Source organism: Papio anubis, chromosome 7 (genome assembly GCF_008728515.1).
Source record: "Papio anubis isolate 15944 chromosome 7, Panubis1.0, whole genome shotgun sequence".
NCBI classification, from domain to species: Eukaryota; Metazoa; Chordata; class Mammalia; order Primates; family Cercopithecidae; genus Papio; species Papio anubis.
Genome location: NC_044982.1, coordinates 104,408,115 through 104,429,417, shown reverse-complemented (window position 1 = coordinate 104,429,417; position 21,303 = coordinate 104,408,115). Strand labels below are relative to the sequence as shown.

General features: G+C 41.2%; 1 protein-coding gene across 5 annotated transcripts in view; it reads right to left on the bottom strand.

The window, feature by feature from the left end:
- Positions 1-21,303, bottom strand: part of PDE8A (phosphodiesterase 8A) — a 154,586-nt gene that overhangs the window by 63,901 nt on the left and 69,382 nt on the right. For all 5 annotated transcript variants that reach the window (XM_031668385.1, XM_031668384.1, XM_031668387.1 and 2 more), the window contains exons 2-3: positions 9,414-9,470; positions 7,020-7,210 (exon numbers count right to left, since the gene is read on the bottom strand). In XM_031668385.1, the coding sequence (XP_031524245.1) occupies positions 7,020-7,210; positions 9,414-9,470 (248 nt within the window). The remainder of the gene's footprint in view (positions 1-7,019; positions 7,211-9,413; positions 9,471-21,303) is intronic.

Below are 21,303 nucleotides of genomic sequence, written 5' to 3'. Positions count from 1 at the left end.
AGACTTCCCATACAGAGTGAATTCAACCCTTCTGCAGAAGCAGCTTTAGAGGCCATGGGGAATGAAAATACAGCCAAAATATCAGAGCAGAAATAAATGTGACATAGAATAGGAGAAAGAAAAGAAGTGCTCCACTGGAGATATGCAACAGCTTTGAACTCATCCTACACTGGGAGAAGAAAGCAGGGCTCTAGAGAAGAACAGCTCCACTGGAGAAGGAAGGAACTCACCCCAGACCCAGAGGAAGAAGACTCATGTTGGAGAGGGGCTCTAAAAGGAGGAGAATGTAGAGGAACATAACCAGACTGCACTAGTCAAGTCAAAGGTGAGCTGGCCTCCTGGAGAATGTGTCTAGGATGGCACAGAAATCAATAAAGACTGACTGCATTTGCTGCAGCTGTTAGTTCAAGGATTAGAACCACTTCTGAATCACAGAATCCAGAAAATAATTTGAGCGACTAATTCTCAATTCTCCCAAAGATGGTACATAACATAACCATTCCAGATGCGTAAGAGATTCATCATGCACGATGGATGCCCCCGTCTTTTTTTGAGACAGGCTCTCATTTGTCACCAGGCTGGAGTACAGTGGTGCAATCACAGCTCACTGCAGTCTTGACCTCTTGGGCTCCAGCTATGAGTAGCTGGGACCTCTGGCATATGCCACTGGCTAATTTTTGTATTTCTTGTAGAGACGAGGTCTCACTACATTGCCCAGACTGGTCTTGAACTCCTGCATTCAAGCAGTCCTCCTGCCTTGGCCTCCCAAAGTGCTGGGATTACAGGTGTCAGCCAGTACACTCAGCCAGATGCCCCAGTCTTAGCAAACTTTTCCTGTAAAGAGTCAGGGAGTAAATATTTTAGGCTTTGCAGGCGATATGGACTGTCACAACTACTCAACTCTACCATTGTAGCACAAAGGCAGCCACACATAATACACAAACGAATGGGCATGACTGTGTTCTCCTTTGCCCATTCTTGCCTGTGGGCATTCAGGCTTCATTTTCTTACGGAATCCAGGTTGAGAAAGGTTGAATCTAACAACAGATGCAGAATGGGCCAGGGATAGGGAAGTTGCTCAGGAATGGAAAAGCAGCTCTAGGGACCAGCCAGTATCTCTCATGCTCACCTCTTCCCCACCCCCTCAACACCTCTGCTTTTCCGTGTTCACTCTGTACTCTTCTAGCGTCTACCTACATATCCTCTCCAGAGGGAGCAAACCAAAGGGTGCTGCATGGCTCTGCTGGAAGATCCCTTGTAGACACGCCACTTCAGGGCTTACTGGCCAGGTGTCAATCTCCAGTTCAACCCTGGTCCCCCTGACTGGGGAGAGCAGGCAGGCTCAGCTTCCCGGGGAAGAGCTATGGGAAAGGCTGCTTCCTGGGGAAGAGCTATGGGAATGCCTGGCCTCACTGGGAAAGTCTTAAAACCATGCTACTTGGTTTACCATTAGGATTCATTTTGGCCACACAAGATAGAAAACATCAGAGAAGAGTGGTTTAAACAGTATCTGTTTCACACATCAAAAATGTGCAGAGGGAAACAGTCCAGGGCTGCCACGGACTCTGCAGGATCAGGAACCTAGCTCCTACCAGTGTTTCTCCACTACTGTCTGTACATGAGGTTTCTTCCTCATGGTCCAAGACAGATACTGAACACTAGCCATAATGTCCACATTCCAGACAGCAGGAAAAAGGGAATGCTCCTTCCCTAAGGATACTTCCCAGAAGATACACATGATGGGTCCATTGGCCAGCTGTAAGAAAAACTAGGGAACACAATCTATTTTCTAGATAGCCATATGCCCAGCTACACATCAGAGATTCTGTTATTAGGAAAAGAATAGAAATGGATACTGGGGGCAACTACCAGACTCAAGCTACTCTACGCAACTACAAATAATTCTGATAATGGTCTCAGCACAACACTGGAAAAAAGGCCACATAATGGAGGCTCACTATAAGAATATAGCCCAGCCCTTTAATGAGTTAAGTTTTACAAAAGCACAACTCCATTACTTGTGCTTTGCTATTTTTCTCTGCCATATGGTATGAGTTTCAGATGACAAAGAATGGGATTGATAATGGTATAAAGGATCTGCACACCAAGGTGAATCAAGAAACTGTATAAAAGCATCTGGTGCTCTGGGTTCAATCTTGCTTCTTCATTCAACATAGATTTTAATTCTGTTAATGTGTTTTGGGTTTTCAAGCAGTACTTTTTTTTTATTTTCTCTATTTCCCTTTATGAGATCTTCCCTTTTATTATAGAGACCTACTCCTGTTGCACAAAGAAATACTGCTGCACCTCTTCTGAGTCCACTAAGCATATGTCTTCAAAAGGTTCTACAGTGTCTTATAAAAAATAATTTTCTTAGTCTTCAGAGCTGTTTTTCCCCCTTCATTATGTGGTGGCACTTTTCACAGGCCCCCCTTTGCATCCTGTTTACACATCCCTGAATGCAATTCGCATCTGTGCAGGCTGAGAGTTTGCTAACAAAGAGGGTCACAAGAGTTTCCTTAGCACCTCTTCACTGAACACCCTTGGTGTCAGTAACCGTCCTTCTCTTAGGTCTGGGCTATAGACCACATCAACAAACACAGTTCAGGTTTGGAGAGTACTGCCAGCAGGCATGCACAGGTCTGCTGCAGAGCGGGCTCCTGGCCTGTTCTCTCTGATTCTCAAACTAAACCTGAGAACTGATGCAATTTGCTGTTTTGAAACTACAGTATGTGGAGAACTATCCTCAGGTTCCTCATGCCTCTGTCCCTTCTTAAAACACAGTAGAAAAACCATGTCTCTGTCCATATCCTTCTCTTCCTTACCTTGGGTTTCTGAGTAGATGCAGAAAGTAAGGATTCAAGGGGCAGCAGGGATGGCAGGGGCTAGAGTGCAGGCCTCTGCCCAGCTCATACAGCCTTGCTGCTCTGCTGGGGCTCAGCCATCTGTTTCTCTGGTCAGAGCAATCCAGCATCCCAGGCTTGGCAGAACACAGTGGGAGTAAAGCAAAGCCCATTTCCACTGCCTTCCTTTATGGCCACTGGTATTTCAGCTTCAAAGACTGAAGTGTGCGAGGCACAGTTCAGAAACAGGCTTCTTTATTAGTCTCCACAGTACGACAGATACAGTGGAGATCCCTATCCTTTTCTGTTCTCTCAGCTTCTGACCTATCATCTTATCTTTGTGTGTTTTTATTTATTATTGCTATGGTCAATTTTTGTCTCTTTTTCCCTCTTCATGGGTTTTTTGATAGGAAGTTGGGAGGAGACACTGATATCAAGTACCACAGTGGGAATATGAAGCCATACTCTGTTGGGAACTACTGGATGGGCCTCTAGCAGCCTCACAACTGATTGACTTGCCTCATCTCCTCCAGTTTTCTACTCCATTCTCTACTTGGTAGCCAAGTGATTTTCTATCCTGCTCGACACTCTCCTGCGCAGAATATATCAGTGTCAGGGTGGAGTCCACAGCCTTTGGCTCAGCACACAAGGCCTTCATCATCTGGTTCACGTCTGCTGTTCCAACCTCCCCTGACACCCACTCCATATCTGCCTGACCAGCAGCCATCTAGCACTGAGCAGAGGTGCCCGGATGTCCTGCCTGTTTCTACACATGTTGCTCCCTCTACCTGGAACATTTTCTCCACCTTTCTTCCTTTCAAAACTCCTGCTCATCCTTTAAGATGCAACTCAAGTATCCTCTGGCAAAGCCTTCTTTGACACAGGCACCCACAACACTCTGCGTAAACCTCTTCTGTGGGCACTTACAAGCCTATGCCAAAATCACTCACTTTCCCTGCTAACTAAAGTATTAGCTCTTCAGAGACAAGAAGCACATCTTACTCATCTATGTAGCTCTAGTACCAAATGCAGTGCCCAGACCTGAGGAGACTTGCAAAGTAGGGTTCCTAAACTGGTAGATTTGGAAATACAACAGACACAGAATATTTGCTGTTAGCAAGGCATCTCATAAGGAGTGTAAGGAGTTCCAAATGCCCCCAACAGAGAGATACAGGTGAATGCTAGTCATTTAGACAGGTCAACAACTGATGAAAAGCTCTTCATAGGCAGTGTTGATTAGGTATCCCAAAAGGGAAGATGAAGGGAAGGACACAATTCTGCAGGGCTAAGGTCTCACGAGCCACGTAAGTCAGCTCAGAGACAAGGCAAGCTGGTTTAGGGGTGGGAAGCCTGGAAAGATTTCTTGAACAGTCCAAAGTGGGCACGCATCCTTAAAGGGATGATCTCAAGGGAGATAAGCCAGGTAAGGGCCAGAATGAAGACAAAACTGATTAGGAAAATAAATCAGGGTCTGCTCTTGCCTCTAGAAACCTCACTACGATTAGTACAAGGACCCACTGCTACCCCAAATCCTCACCCAACAAGATGGAGATGATGTAGTAGAAAACAGCTTGTGAGAAAGACTTGAGATTCTTGGCCAAGGCTGTGATGTGGCCATCAGGAAATAAATGTGATCGGGGATTACATTTGTAAAGGCCTGCGCTCTCTGGCTAGCACAGTGGAGGGGACTGTTCTGCTTACTCGTCACTGGTTCCCCTAAACCTAGTGTGAGCTTTTCGGTTCTGAAGCCATGCTTACAAGGGCTATCAATCAGAAAAGGGTACCCAGGGGAAGCATCCGTGATGCGGTGGGAATATGAAACCAGGATCTGTTAGGAGCCAGTAAGGGTGTGCTCAGTTCAGAAAAGAAAAGATGTCTGTGGGGGACACAATTCCTGTCCTCTAATGTTGGAAATCCATTCTGGGGAAGAGGAATAATAGATCTGTTCAAGCAATCCTGTGGGCCAACTGTGGACAAAGTTGGGTTCAATAAAAGCAGAACTTCTAAATCTCTGGGCTTTCACTTAGTGAGCCCCAGGTCCTGAGGAGAGGCTGGATGGAGGGTGCTAGGCACTTCACAGAGGAGAGGCACAGCTGACATCTCTGCTTCTCTAAAACCATATATTAAAGCAATCCAGTTCCCATTCTTTACTTAAAAACTATATAAAATTGTTATTTACACGATGAAAGAGCTCTGATTAACTACAGTGCTTATGGAATTTGGTATTTGTGTGAGTTTTTAACTGAGCACGTAACATTACTTTTTTTCACTGAAATAATTCAGCTCCTCTAGTCTATAAGCTTATAAAAGACGAGAACTTCATTTTATAACTTTCAGTCTACAACATTCTCTTGTACATAGCTCAATAAAAATCTGCTGAATGAATTAATCCTATTTTTTTAGAATATTCCTAAAACGTATAGCAATAGTATATTTTCTTCCCTTAAAAAGTGGAATATAATGTTATGTTTCTTTTACTACAATTTTTAACAGTGGAACATAACCAATACAATTTAATTTTTCTTTTACAATACAAGATGCTCTAGTAGTCACCTTTAAAGGTATGAACTTCCATTGTCCAGCACATACCTGTGGCTAGGCTTGGGCCTGGACAAGACTGGGAAAGAGACCAAGTTTTCTCCAGCCCCCTCAAGCTGTCCTCCCTTTTCTATCTCGGCAGCCATTTGGCCCACCTTAGACACCTCTCCTGCCTTGCAACATTCCACCATGACTACCAAGCATCATGTAATTTACATATCATCTTCCCCTCCTCTGTGTGGTATCTATTCAATGTTAGGGATAAAGGGGATACTGGAAACCAAATGTTCCAAATTTACAGCTGAGCTAAAACATCCCCAGAGAAGGCGCAGTTACCCACAGACAAGCAGCTGTCCAAGAAGAGCCAGACAAGGACCTGGACCTCCCTCTTTCCTAGCTAGAGCTCTCTCTATTTCTCTTGGGCTGCAATCCCCCATGAACGTGCTGGGTGACTGGCCAGATGACATGTCAAGAAATCTGGGGTAGGGCGGGCACGGTGCGGTGGGTCACACCTGTAACCCCAGCACTTTGGGAGGCTGAGGCAGATGGATCACTTGGGGTCAGGAGTTCAAGACCAGCCTGGCCAATATGGTGAAACCCCGTCTCTACCAAAAATACAAAATTAGCCGGGCATGGTGGTGTGTGCCTGTAATTCCAGCTACTTGGAAGGCTGAGGCAGGAGAATCCCTTGAACCCTGGAGGCAAAGGTTGCAGTGAGCTGAGATCGAGTCACTGCACTCCAGCCTGGGTGACAGAGTGAGACTCTGTCTTGAGAAAAATAAAATAAAATAAAATAAATCTGGGCTACAATGATAATGGCTTATTGTGAAGTCAACCAGATCGAAACAGATGAGGAACATAGGGCACATCTCAGGCACTAGATCAAGGCCACAGGAGAAACTACTGGAGGCAAGTCGTGGAAGGGTAAATGCTACCTAGTCTGACTACCAGGAGTGTGGAGTTCTCACCACCAAGGAAACAAACCCACGTTGACGTCACCACATACCCTACAAATAATCTTCTAATATGGTGTCATTTGCTTGTCACCTCGGTTTTTAACCCACAGGTTTTTAATCTACTTAGCTTATATCTTTTCTCTCTCTTAAAAGTCAAGATTTTAAATGTCCTTCAAGTTAGTATGTCATAAAATTTTATATTTGCCTTGCTTCCATCAGCAGCAAGTAACTTTCTTTAAAAGGCATTTTTTAGGTTTAGGTCACTACACAGAATTCTCTCATAGTATTGACAATGTGCAAGTGTTATAAATAAAACCCATTCATCGAACATTAAAAGACAATTTTCAAAATTTTTACAACTTTGAAAACAATCTGAAAAATTATAATTCTTACTGCACTAATATGCAAGTGATATTTGTGGTTAATTACATTTTGGGTTTCACTTTGACCCTTAATAATTCTTATTATTCATATTTTCTTACTGTTTCAAGTAAAGTGAAGCAAGACAAAACAAAAGAGACATACATCAGTCCTACAAATAGTGAGGTTCTAATATTCTGTTTATTTTAGATGCATGGAAAGCAACTTAAAAGAGAGAGTGAGTCTAACTTAATCTATTTCTAGGCTGCATGTATTGTCACAAAGGCCAATGGGACTATTTAGGCCAGAGTCTTGGGCTTACCTGCACAGTGCCTCTGCATCCAGTTGTCGAGGATTTCTGTGGTCTATGATGATAATGTCATGATGTTTGTCCAGGAAACAGGCAAGGACAGCCTGAGCCTCCTTGGTAACTGTACACTTAAACCCTGCTTTTTCACATGCCCTGCAGAATCCATTACATTGGTTATCTTCTTTGGTAAACACTAAAAGTACCTGAATCAAAAGAGCACAAACACTTTTTTAAACAAAGATGTTAGAATTGTCATTTCTTAGAATTGCCTCTGCCTCCTGGGTTCAAGTGATTCTCCTGCCTCAGCCCTGCCAAGTAGTTGGGCCATAGGCACGCGCCACCATGCCCGGCGAATTTTTGTTATTTTTAATAGAGATGGGGTTTTGCCATGTTGGCCAGGCTGGTCTCGAACTCCTGAGAGGCCACGTGATCCTCCCAACTTGGCCTCCTGAAGTGCTGGGATTACAGGTATGAGCCACCGTGCCTGGTCAGAATTGTCATTTCTGTGTGTGTGTGTGTGTGTGTGTGTATGTGTGTGTGTTTTGGGGGGATGGTGGGTGAGCGACAGGGTCTTCCTCTGTTGCACAGGCTGGACTACAGTAGTGTGATGTCAGCTCACTGCAACCTCCATCTCCAGGGTTCCAGTGTTCTTGTACCTCAGCGCCCCCAGTGGCTGGGAGATTACAGGTGTGCACCACCATGGCTGGCTAATTTTTGTACTTTTAGTAGAGATGGGGTCTCTCCATGGGCTTAAGTGATCCACCCGCTGTGGCCTCCCAAAATGCTGGGATTACAGGTGTGAGTCACTGCACCTGGCCATATGCCTACTTTTTTGCTAAGAAACCCACTGACAGAACTCAACAAAGGTTTAGTTAGGCATTTTATCTTGAAACTAAATGAATTAAAACACATTAATATTTATTTTAGTTAAAAGAAAGTTAACTGGGTAAGTTCTCAGATGGTGAATGCTAATATCTTGGTGAAATTATTGGAATACTTAATCCTATAAATAATGTATTGAAATGTTTGACTCAAGATTTTATGTAATTCCTCCAAGTTAAAAAAAAAAATCACTTTGATTAAAAGAAGAAAGATTTAAAGTAGACCAAAATGTGACACTTCAAAGCCTGGTGACACAGTCACCAGGTACGAGAGGTAGCATCTGTGCCTCTGCCCAGGACAGTGGCTGGTTGCCCCTGATCACGTCAGTCCTGGCCTGGAGCAAGCGAGGCCTGTATCCATAGCTTCTTCCTTATCCAGCCAGCCTCCTTCCCTCTCTCTCTGCCTGCTATTCTCACTCCCAATCTGGTTCAGGAGCACCGGTGCTCCATCCCTTCAGAAGCAGACTGACAATGGGGCAGCAGTGGTAAGGAGGAGATGGGCAGCCTGTGAAACAGACTGCAAAGCTGTCAGAAACCCTCCTTAAGTTTATTTCTTCCGAGTTTACTCAACTACACAAAGACCATACATGCAGAGAACTAAGAGCACACATTTCTGTCAGCACTTTTCACATATTTTTAAATGTAATAGTGAATGAAACATGTGTTTATGTGCGGGGAGTCTGGATAACTTGACTAAATTTCAATTGGTTGTTTTCTGTCTCATATTTTGAATTACATATATTACAGATATCTTCTCTCTGATACAGCTGATTCAGCAACATTGAAAAGACAATCTTTTTACTTTTTATATTGGAAAATCTCAGATCTACAGAAACGTGAATGAAAATGAACACTAAAGATGCCCTTTCTCTACATTTATCAACATTTTGCCACCTTTGCTATGCTTTCTCTCTCTCTCTAAACACGTACATGTACATACATGCAATTATACACATTTCTTATTTATTGCTGAACCAATTTTTTCCTTCTGCTTGAGACAGGGTCTCACTGTGTTGCCCAGGCCAGAGTGCAATGGTGCAATCATGACTCACTGCAGCCTTGACCTCCTGGGCTCAGGTGATTCTCAAAACCTCAGCCTTCCAAGTAGGTGGGACCAGAGGCGCACACACCTAATTTGTTGTTGCTGTTGTTGCAGAAACTGGGTCTCCCTATGTTGCCCAGGCTGGTTTCAAACTCCTCAAGGACTCCTCAAGCTCAAGAGATCCTACTGCCTCAGCCTCTCAAAGTGCTGGGATTATAGGCATGAGCCACCGTGCCTGGCCTACTGCTGAACCAATGAAAGCAGGCTACAAACACTTCATCTCTAAACACCTCAATGTGTATTTCTAAGAAGAGGATATTGTCTTATATAACTATAATACTGTTACAGAGTTCAGGGAATTTAACACCGATCCAAACACTATTATCTAAATGAAAGACTATTTTAAATGTGTAAATTTAGCTCCACCTCCACCCTTTTTAAAGAAAATCAGCATGTGAAAAATACAGCACAGTTCATTATTACCTGAAGTTGATCTTGATGAAATCTCATGGGGCCAAATTGCACATCAGCTACTGCTACCTGTAAGAAAGAGATCTGCTTAAAAATGAAAGAAAAAAAAAAAAAAAGACAACAGAGAGAAGCTTAACTTTTTCTCTCTCTAATCAGTGCCAGAAATGAAAGCAAAATTTCTATTCTAGAGACAAATAAAGTAAATAGTAGATAAATGAAATGATTATGAAGAATCCTAAGGATCTCCTTATGGCCCCCAGGAGAAGTGGGGAGCAGGAAAGGAGAAATAAAATGAATAAATAAAATGAATGTGATTCTGGCTTTGCCTTTTACTAGCTACATGTGACTTTAAGTGAATTAATCTTCCTCAGCCTCAATTTCTCATTTGTTACAAAGGCCAAATGAGATGACAATACAGAAAGCCCCCCAATAACAGATACTAAATAAACGCTGATTCCCTCTGTACCTATTTCCATTTTTTTCCTGATGGACGATGAAATCTTATATCCAAATGGCACACGAGTAATGCAGTCCAGCAGTCAGAACCGTGGAATGTCATTGAGAAATGGTTGACACTTTCCATTTCACAGAGGAGCATAATAGCACTTACTGATAAGTACTTATCCATTTGAGAATGTAATGCTAAATCAAAGATAAATATAATATCGTAACCAAACCCCAATGAGTAACAACAATTACAGCACCAATGGAAGACTCAGTGTGTTCTGGTTATTGTGCTAAGGGCTGAACATATGTTATTTCACTGAATCCGATAGTAATGTGGTGAGAGTTTATAGCTGGAAAACTGAAGTTCTAATTACCCTGCATTAAGGCCACACAGCAAGTGGCAGTGCTGGGATTCCACCCAGGTTTGTTTAGCTCCATACAGTGTGCTGTAAACTCAGGAACACTAGACGATTTGAATAGTCTGTGTACAACACAAAGGGGCCCAAGGAAGGGAGAAGGTGGGGCTGAAATCCAGTTCCAGATGATGAATTCTGGCACTGGGCTGCTACCCAGGGAAAGAGATACATTTTGTAATTTGCCCAGAAACTCTGTAGGTGTTGATGAGATCCCAATCTAGGCCTCTATGTGATGGTATGATTCATCACAGCAACAGAAGAACAAGATCCATAGGACTTCCTACAAAATGTTTCCCAACTGACTGCCTTCCTCCAATCTCTCTCCTCAAGCAGTGATCTATTCTAGTAAGCACATCATACGAAGTTTGCTTAGTGACAGAAGAAAAATCGACATATATTTTTAACCATGAGAAGCTGATGTCTACTAATTATGGGCCACTGGTTCAGTTTCTGAATTGCTTTCTAATAATTTTATCTCTCAGAAGGCATAAAAAGAATGACGGTCCCTAATATTCTAGACCAAAGACTGAGGAGGAAGATTCTTCAGTTAGGTGAAAGAGTCAGGAGAACAGACAGTGCATGGTATCATCTATCCTCTTGAGTTGTGCAACTATGGGCCAGTCTCATACTGGTGTAACCAGATGCCAAAGCCAGAATTTCTATGAGGGAAGATGGTCCAAGAGGTCCAAGGAGAGTCTTAAAAGATGGATTCAGAGAAGACAGTAGAGTAAGAAGCACCAGGAATCTGTCTTCCCACCTAGACAATATTGCACTGGCAGAATATGTCTGATATAGCTATTTTAGGAACAACCGAAGACTTGCAACTTCCAGGGGAAGGCTTGGATGGTAAACCGCAGTTAATTTTAGCTCTTAGCACATAGCAGGTACCCAGGCCCATGGTGGGTAGCTGTGCATGTGTTCCTGAAGCAACCTGCACACAACTTGTAGGACCTAGGGAAGGCAAAAACCACCTTGTCTTCCAAATATCAGGGATCTGTACTCTGATCACTGAATACAGAGGTGCAGATAAAGAAGGGGTGCATTATTGTTGCACTTTCTCCCATTGTTGCAAGCCATTCCCCCTCTAGTTGAAGAGACTTCTAGGAGATTTAAAGGGCTAACGCCCTTCCTCTCCTTTCATTTTTTTCTTTTTTCCCCTTTGAGAATCAGATATTAGGGACTAAGGCATTCAAAAGCAATGGCATATACAGGGAAAATTAGAAAGAGATTATGCAAGCCTAGGGAAAGGCTTAGAAAATGGCTGAGAAGACCTTAAGTTTACACATTAGACTGATCCTTGGCACAGAGATGGCCTACCACAATTAAAAACAAAACAAAACAATAACAGCAAACCCTGGGGAAGACGGAGAATATGACTTCCAGAGTTACCACATTATTAAATTCAAATGTCCAGTTTTCAACACAAATTCACAAAGCATACAAAGAAACAGGCAAAGTACAGCCAATTCAAATGAAAAAAAAACTAAATCAACAGCAACCACCCCTGAAACATACCTAATGGCAGATCTACTAGCCAAAGACTTTAAAACAACTTAAAGATGCTAAAAGAACTAAAGAAAGATGTGGTGAAAGTCAAGAAAATGATGCATGAACAACATGAAAATATAAGGAAAGAGATGGAAAAAACCTAAAAAGAAACCAAAAATAATTTCTGGAGCTGAAAAGTACAATAACTGGAATGAAAAATTCACTAAAGAGATTCAAAGGCAAATTTGGGCAGGCAAAAGAAAAAATGAGCACACTTACAGAGGGGACAATTGAAATTATCGAGTCTGGGAAACAGAAAAAAGCTTTGGGAAAAAAAAAAGTGAACAGAGCTTACAGTGCCTGAAGGACACCATGAAACAAGCTAATATATGCATCATGGGAGTCCCAGACGCTGGAGATGTAAACTTGATGTAAAACATAAATATAAATATTCAAGAAGCTCAACAAACAATAAGTAAGATGAACTCAGAGAGACCCATACCAAGACACACTATAATGAAACTGCTGAAAGATAAAAAGAGAATCTTGAAAGCAGCAAGAACTGGGCGTGGTGGCTCACGCTGGTAATCCCAGCACTTCGGTAGGCCAAGATGGAAGGATCACCTGAGGCCAGGAGTTCGAAACCAGGCTGGCCAACATGGTGAAACCCCGTCTCTACTAAAAATACAAAAAAATAAAAAAAAATTAGCTGGGTGTGGTGGCGGATGCCTGTAACCCCAGCTACTCATGAGGCTGAGGCAGAAGAATTGCTTGAACCTGGGAGGTGGAGGTTGCAGTGAGCCGAGATTGCACCACTGCACTCCAGCCTGGGCAATAGAGCGAGATGCCATCTCAAAAAAAATTAACAAATAAAAAAGAAGAAAAATAAAAAAGAAAGCAGCAAGAAAGAAGAAACTGGTCACACACAAGAAATCCTCAATAAGATTATCAATAGATTTCTCATCAGAAGCTTTGGAGGTCAGCTATATTTAAAGTGCTAAAAGAAAAAAAATTGTCAATCAAAGATCCTATATTCGGCAAAACTTCATTCAAAAGTGAGGGAGGAATCAAGACATCTCCAGAATGAAAAACAAAAACAAAAACAAAATAAAACAAATCAAAAAAACTAAGGGAGTTCATTACCACTAGATAAGCCCTGCAAGAAATGTTCAAGGCAGTCCTGCAGGGTGAAATAAAAGGATACTAGACAGTAACTCAAAGCTGTCTGAAGAAATAAAGATCTCAAAAAAAGTGAAACCATGGATAATTTAAAAAGCTATCACTATTGTATAAATGGCTTATAACTCCTTTTTTTGTTTCCTACATGATTTAAGAGATGAATACAGTTTGGTGGGGAAAAAAATCATTGGTTTACAAGGAAGTATTATTGTAACTTTGGTTGGTAACTCTGTATTTTGCATTTTATTTTCTAAATAAGAGACATTTGAAAGTATTAGTGTATGCTTTTGGGCACACAATGTACAGTTGTCCCTTGTTATCTGCAGGGAAGTGGTTCCAGGAACACCCATATACATGAAAAGCTATGGATGCTCAACTACCTTATATAACATACTCCCATTCTCCTCTATGCTTTAAATTGTCTCTACTTACTTATAATACCTAATACAATGTAATGCTATGTAAACAGTTAATGCTGTATTAATTTTTACGTTTTTTATTTTTATTTTTTATTTTTTTCTAAATATTTTCAATCTTCAGTTGGCTGAATCCACGGACGTGGAACCCACCAATATGGAGGATCAACTACATAAAGTTTTAATTTTGTGACATCAATAACTGAAAAGGGTGGGAATGAAGCAGTATAGGAGAAGAATTTTTGTATGTTATTGAAGTTAAGCTGGCATCATTCAAATTAAATATTTATATAACATTAAGATGTTCACTATAATCCCCATGTTAACCACAAAAAAGTAGCTATAGAATATATAAAAAGGGAAGTGAGAAAGGAATTTAAATATTGCACTACAAAAAATCAACTAAACACAAAAGAAGACAGTAATTAAAGAAATAGAAGACAAAAAAAAAAAAAAAAACTATGTGACATACAGAAAAACAAATAGCAAAATGACAGAAGTTAAGTCCACTTTTATCAGTAATTATTTATTTTTAGGGACAGGGTACTGCTCTATCACGCAGGCTGGAGTGCAATGGCATGATCATAGCTCACTGTAGTCTTGAACTCCTGGGCTCAAGAGATCCTCCCACCTCAGCCTCCCGAGTAGCTGAGACTACAAGTATATGCCACCTCACCTGGTTAATTTTTAAATTTTTGTAGAGACAGGGTCTTGCTTTGTTGTGCAGGCTGAGTAATTACTTTAAATATAAATGGATTAAACTCTCCAGTCAAAAGACAGAGATTGGCAGAATGAACCCATCTATATGTGGTCTATTCACTTTAGATCCAAAGACAAAAACAGAAAGTGAAAGGACAGAAAAAGATATTCTAATAGTAATCAAAAAAGAGCAGGGGTAGCTATACTAACATTAGACAAAATAGACTCTAAACCAAAAAAGGCTACAAGAGACAAAGGAGGACATTATATGTTAAAGATTCAATAGAGTAACAAGATATAACAATTATAAGCAATTATGTACCCAATGACAGACCATTAAAATATATAAAGTAAAAACTGACAGAATTGAAGGAAGAGACAGTTCTAAAATAACAGTTGAAGACTTCAACACCCCTCTCTCCATAATGGCTAGACTTAAGCAACACAATAAAACCAACAAGATCTAATAGACATATACAGAATGTGCTACCCAACAACAATACATTTTTCTCAAGTGTACATGGGACATTCTCAAGGACAGACTATATGTTAGGCTACAAATCAAACCTCAATAGATTTTAACAGATAGATATAACACAAAGTATCTTCTCTGGCCTCAACAGGATAAAGTGAGAAACCAGTAACAATAGTGAAACTGGAAAACTCACAAAATCGTGGAAATTAAACAACACAATCTAAACCAACAGATCAAAGAAGAATACACACGATAAATTAGAAAATACTTGGAGATGAATGAAAACAAAAACACAACATACCAAAACTTATGGGATGTAGCAGCAAAAACGGTGCTAAGGGGAACATTAACAGCTATAAATACACTAGAAAATAAGATCTCAAATCAACAACCTAACTTTATAGTTTACGGCACTAGAAAAAGAGCAAATTAAACGCAAAGTTAACAGATGGAAATAATAAAGATTAGAGCAGAGATTAATAAAATAGAGAATAGATAATACAGAAAAATCAAGGAAACCAAAAGCTGATTTTTGAAATGATCAACAAAATTGACAAACCTTTAGCTAGATGGAGAAAAAAATAAAAATGACTCAAATTACCGAAATTAGAAATGAAAGTAGGGACACTGCTACCAATTCTACAGCAATAAAAAGGATTCTAAGAGAATACTATGAACAATTATACACCAACAAATTGGATAATCTGGATAAAATGGACAAATTCATAGAAGCGCAAAAAGTACCAAGACCAAATCATAAACAGAAAACCCGAATAGATCTATTACTGGTAAGCAGACTGAATCAGTAATCAAAAATCCCCCAACAAAGAAAACCCCTGGACCCAATGGCTCCATGGGTGAATTCTACCAAGCATTTAAAGAACTAATACAATCCTTCTCAAACTTTTCCAAAAAACTGAAGAGAAAGAAACACTTCCTAACTCATTCTATGAGGCCAGTATTACCTTGATACCAAAGTCAGGGCCAGATGTGGTGGCTCACACCTGTAATCCCAGTCCTTTGGGAGGCTAAGGTGGGAGGACTGTTTGAGGCCAGGAGTCAAGACAAGCCTAGGCAACATAACGAGACCCTAACTCTACAAAAAAGAGAAGAAAAAGAAAAAGCTGCTCATGGTAGTATGCACCTATAATCCTAGCTACTCAGGAGGCTGAGGGAAGAGGATCATTTGAGCCCAGGAAGTCCAGGCTGCAGTGAGACAAGATTGTGCCACTACATTCCAACTTGGGCAACAGAGCAAGACCCTATCCCTTAAAACAAAACAATCATGCCACTGTATTGCAGCCCAGGTAACAGAGTGAGACTCTATCTCAAAAACAAAACAAACGACAACAACAAAAGACACTAAAAGAAAATTACAGGCCAATATCCCTTATAAACACTGATGCAAAAATCCTCAACAAAATACTAGAAAACTGAATTCGCAGCATAATAAAAGCATTATACACCTTGACCAAGTGGGATGTGTTCCTGAAACGCAAGGATGTATCGAAAAATGAAAATTGATCAGTGTAATACATTATTGTACAGAATAAAGCACAAAAACCTCATTCATTATACCTCAAATAATGCAGAAAAGGCATTTAACAAAATTCAATATCCTTTTATGATAAAAACACTCAACAAACTAGAAATAGAAGGGAACTACCTCAACATTTAAAAAGCCATGTATGAGCACAGGAGGTTCCAAGATGGCCGAATAGGAACAGCTCCAGTCTACAGCTCTCAGCATGAGCAACGCAGAAGAAGTGTGATTTCTGCATTTCCAACTGAGGTACGGGGTTCATCCCACTGGGTCTTGTCGGACAGTGGGTGCAGCCCACAGAGCGTGAGCCGAAGCAGGCAGAGCATCACCTCACCGGGAAGCGCAAGGGGTCGGGAATTCCCTTTCCTAGCCAAGGGAAGCCATGACAGATGGTACCTGGAAAACTAGGAAATTCCCACCCTAATACTACGCTTTTCCAACGGCCTTAGCAAATGGCACACCAGGAGATTATATCACATGCCTGGCTCAGAGGGTCCCATGCGGAGGGAGCCTCGCTCACTGCTAGAACAGCAGTCTGAGATCAAACTGCAGGCAGCAGCCAGGCTGGGGGAGAGGCCTCTGCCATTGCTGAGACTCCAGTAGGTAAACAAAGCATCCAGGAAGCTCGAACTGGGTGCAGCCCAGCACAGCTCAAGGAGGCCTGCCTGCCTCTGTAGACTCCACCTCTGGGGGCAGAGCATAGCTGAACAAAAGGCAGCAGAAACTTCTGCAGACTTAAACGTCCCTGTCTGACAGCTTTGAAGAGAGTAGTGGTCCTCCCAGCACAGAGTTTGAGATCTGAGAACAGTCAGTCTGCCTCCTCAAGTGGGTCCCTGACCCCCCAGTAGCCTAACTGGGAGACCCCTCCCACTAGGGGCTAACTGACACCTACGGCTGGGTGCCCCTCTGAGATGAAGCTTCCAGAGGAACAATCAGGCAGCAACATTTGCTGTTCCGTAATATTTGCGGTTTTGCAGGCTCCACTGGTGATACCCAGGCAAACAGGGTCTGGAGTGGACCTCCAGCAAACTCTAACAGACCCACAGCTGAGGGTCCTGACTGCTAGAAGGAAAACTAACAAACAGAAAGGACATTCACACCAAAACGCCATCTTTACATCACCAGCATCAAAGACCAAAGGTAGATAAAACCACAAAGATAGGGAGAAACCAGAGCAGAAAAGCTGAAAATTCTAAAAACCAGAGCGCCTCTTCTCCACCAAAGGAAAGCAGCCCCTCACCAGCAACGGAACAAAGCTGGATGGAGAATGACTTTAATGACTTGAGAGAAGAAGGCTTCAGACGATCGGTAATAACAACCTTCTCTGAGCTAAAGGAGGATGTTTGAACCCATCACAAAGAAGCTAAAAACCTTGAAAAAAGATTAGACGAATGGCTAACTAGAATAAACAGCGTAGAGAAAACCTTAAATGACCTGATGGAGCTGAAAACCATGGCACAAGAACTACGTGATGCATGCACAAGTTTCAGTAGCCAATTTGATCAAGTGGAAGAAAGGTTATTGGTGATTGAAGATCAAATGAATGAAATGAAGCGGAAAGAGAAGTTAAGAGAAAAAAAGAGTAAAAAGAAACGAACAAAGCCTCCAAGAAATACGGGACTATGTGAAAAGACCAAATCTACGTCTGATTGGTGTACCTGAAAGTGACAGGGAGAATGGAACCAAGCTGGAAAACACTCTGCAGGATATTATCCAGGAGAACTTCCCCAACCTAGCAAGGCAGGCCAACATTCAAAATCAGGAAATACAGAGAATGCCACAAAGATACTCCTCAAGAAGAACAACCCCAAGACACGTAATTGTCAGATTCAAAGTTGAAATGAAGGAAAAAATGTTAAGGGCAGTCAGAGAGAAAGGTTGGGGTTACCCACAAAGGGAAGCCCATCAGACTAACAGTGGATCTCTTGGCAAAAACTCTATAAGCCAGAAGGGGGGGGCGGGGGGGATATTCAACATTCTTAAAGAAAAGAATTTTCAAACCAGAATTTCATATCCAGCCAAACAAAGCTTCATAAGTGAAGGAGAAACAAAATCCTTTACAGACAAGCAAATGCTGAGCGATTTTGTCACCACAAGGCCTGCCTTAAAAGAGCTCCTGAAGGAAGCACTAAACATGGAAAGGAACAACCAGTACCGGCCACTGCAAAAACATGCCAAATTGTAAAGACCATCGATGCTAGGAAGAAACTGCATCAACTAATGAGCAAAATAACCAGTTAACATCATAATGACAGGATCAAATTCACACATAACAGTATTAACCTGAAATGTAAATAGGATAAACGTTCCAATTAAAAGAAACAGACTGGCAAACTGGATAAAGAGTCAAGACCCATCAGTGTGCTATATTCAGGAGACCCCTCTCACGTGCAGAGAAACACACAGGCTCAAAATAAAGGGATGGAGGAAGATCTACCAAGCAAATGGAAAACAAAAAAAGGCAGGGGTTGCAATCCTAATCTCTGATAAAACAGACTTTAAACCAACAAAGATCAAAAGAGACAAAGAAGGCCATTGCATAATGGTAAAGGGATCAATTCAACAAGAAGAGCTAATACCCTAAATATACATGCATCCAATACAGGAGCACCCATATTCATAAAGCAAGTCCTTAGAGACTTAGACTCCCACACAATAATAATGGGAGACTTTAACATCCCACTGTTAACATTAGACAGATCAACGAGACAGAAAGTTAACAAGGATATCCAGGAACTGAACTCAGCTCTGCACCAAGCGGACCTAATAGACATCCACAGAACTCTCCATCCCAAATCAACAGAATATACATTCTTCTTAGCACCACATCACACTTATTCCAAAATTGACCACATAGTTGGAAGTAAAGCACTCCTCAGTAAATGTAAAAGAACAGAAATTATAACAAACTGTCTCTCAGACCACAGTGCAATCAAACTAGAACTCAGGATTCAGAAACTCACTCAGAACTGCCCAACTACATGGAAACTAAACAACTTGCTCCTGAATGACTACTGGATACATAACGAAATGAAGGCAGAAATAAAGACGTTCTTTGAAACCAATGAGAACAAAGACACAACATACCAGAATCTCTGGGACACATTTAAAGCAGTGTGTAGAGGGAAATTTATAGCACTAAATGACCACAAGAGAAAGCAGAAAAGATCTAAAACTGACACCCTAACATCACAATTAAAAGAACTAGAGAAGCAAGAACAAACACATTCAAAAGTTAGCAGAAGACAAGAAATAACTAAGATCAGAGCAGAACTGAAGGAGATAGAGACACAAAAAATCCTTCAAAAAAAATCAATGAATCCAGGAGCTGGTTTTTTGAAAAGATCAACAAAATTGATAGACTGCTAGCAAGACTAATAAACAAGAAAAGAGAGAAGAATCAAATAGACACAATAAAAAATGATAAAGGGGATATCACCACTGAACCCACAGAAATACAAACTACCATCAGAGAATACTATAAACACCTCTACACAAATAAACTAGAAAAATCTAAAAGAAATGGATAAATTCCTGGACACATACACCTTTCCAAGACTAAACCAGGAAGAAGTTGAATCCCTGAATAGACCAATAACAGGCTCTGAAATTGAGGCAGTAATTAATAGCCTACCAACCATAAAAAGTCCCAGACCTGATGGATTCACAGCTGAATTCTACCAGAGGTACAAAGAGGAGTTGGTACCATTCCTTCTGAAACTATTCCAATCGATAGAAAAAGAAGGAATCCTCCCCAACATTTTATGAGGCCAGCATCATCCTGATACCAAAGCCTGGCAGAGACACTACAAAAAAGGAGAATTTTAGACCAATACCCCTGATGAACATTGATGCAAAAATCCTCAATAAAATACTGGTAAACCGAATCCAGCAGCACATCAAAAAGCTTATCCACCACGAACAAGTTGGCTTCATCCCTGGGATCCAAGCCTGGGTCAACATACGCAAATCAACAAACGTAATCTATCATATAAACAGAACCAAAGACAAAAACCACATGATTATCTCAATAGATGCAGAAAAGGCTTTTGACAAAATTCAACAGCCCTTCATGCTAAAAACCTCTCAATAAACTAGGTATTGATGGGACCTATCTCAAAATAATAAGAGCTATTTATGACAAACCCACAGCCAATATCATACTGGATGGGCAAAAACTTGAAGCATTCCCTTGGAAAACTGGCACAAGACAGGGATGCCCTCTCTCACCACTCCTATTCAACATAGTGTTGGAAGTTCTGGCCAGGGCAATCAGGCAGGAGAAAGAAATAAAGGGTATTCAATTAGGAAAAGGGGAAGTCAAATTGTCCCTGTTTGCAGATGACATGATTGTATATTTAGAAAACCCCATCGTCTCAGCCCAAAATCTCCTTAAGCTGATAAGCAACTTCAGCAAAGTCTCAGGATACAAAATCCATGTGCAAAAAACACAAGCATTCCTATACACCAATAACAGACAAACAGGAAGCCAAATCATGAGTGAACTCCCATTTACAATAGCTTCAAAGAGAATAAAATACCTAGGAATCCAACTTACAAGGGATGTGAAGGACCTCTTCAAGGAGAACTACAAACCACTGCTCAATGAAATAAAAGAGGACACAAACAAATGGAAGAACATTCCATGTTCATGGACAGGAAGAATCAATAACGTGAAAATGGCCATACTGCCCAAGGCAATTTATAAATTCAATGCCATCCCCATCAAGCTACCAATGACTTTCTTCACAGAATTGGGAAAAACTACTTTAAAGTCCATATGGAACTTAAAGAGCCCGCATTGCCAAGACAATCCTAAGCAAAAAGAACAAAGCTGGAGGCATCACGCTACCTGGCTTTTCAAACTATACTACAAGGCTACAGTAACCAAAACAGCATGGTACTGGTACCAAAACAGAGATATAGACCAATGGAACAGAACAGAGCCCTCAGAAACAATACCACATATCTACAACCATCTGATCTTTGGCAAACCTGACAGAAACAAGAAATGGGGAAAGGAGTCCCTATTTAATAAAATGGTGCTGGGAAAACTGGCTAGCCATATGTAGAAAGCTAAAACTGGATCCCTTCCTTACACCTTACACAAAAATTAATTCAAGATGAATTAAAGACTTAAATGTTAGACCTAAAACCATAAAAACCCCAGGAAGAAAACCTAGGCAATACCATTCAGGACATAGGCATGGGCAAGGACTTCATGACTAAAACAGCAAAA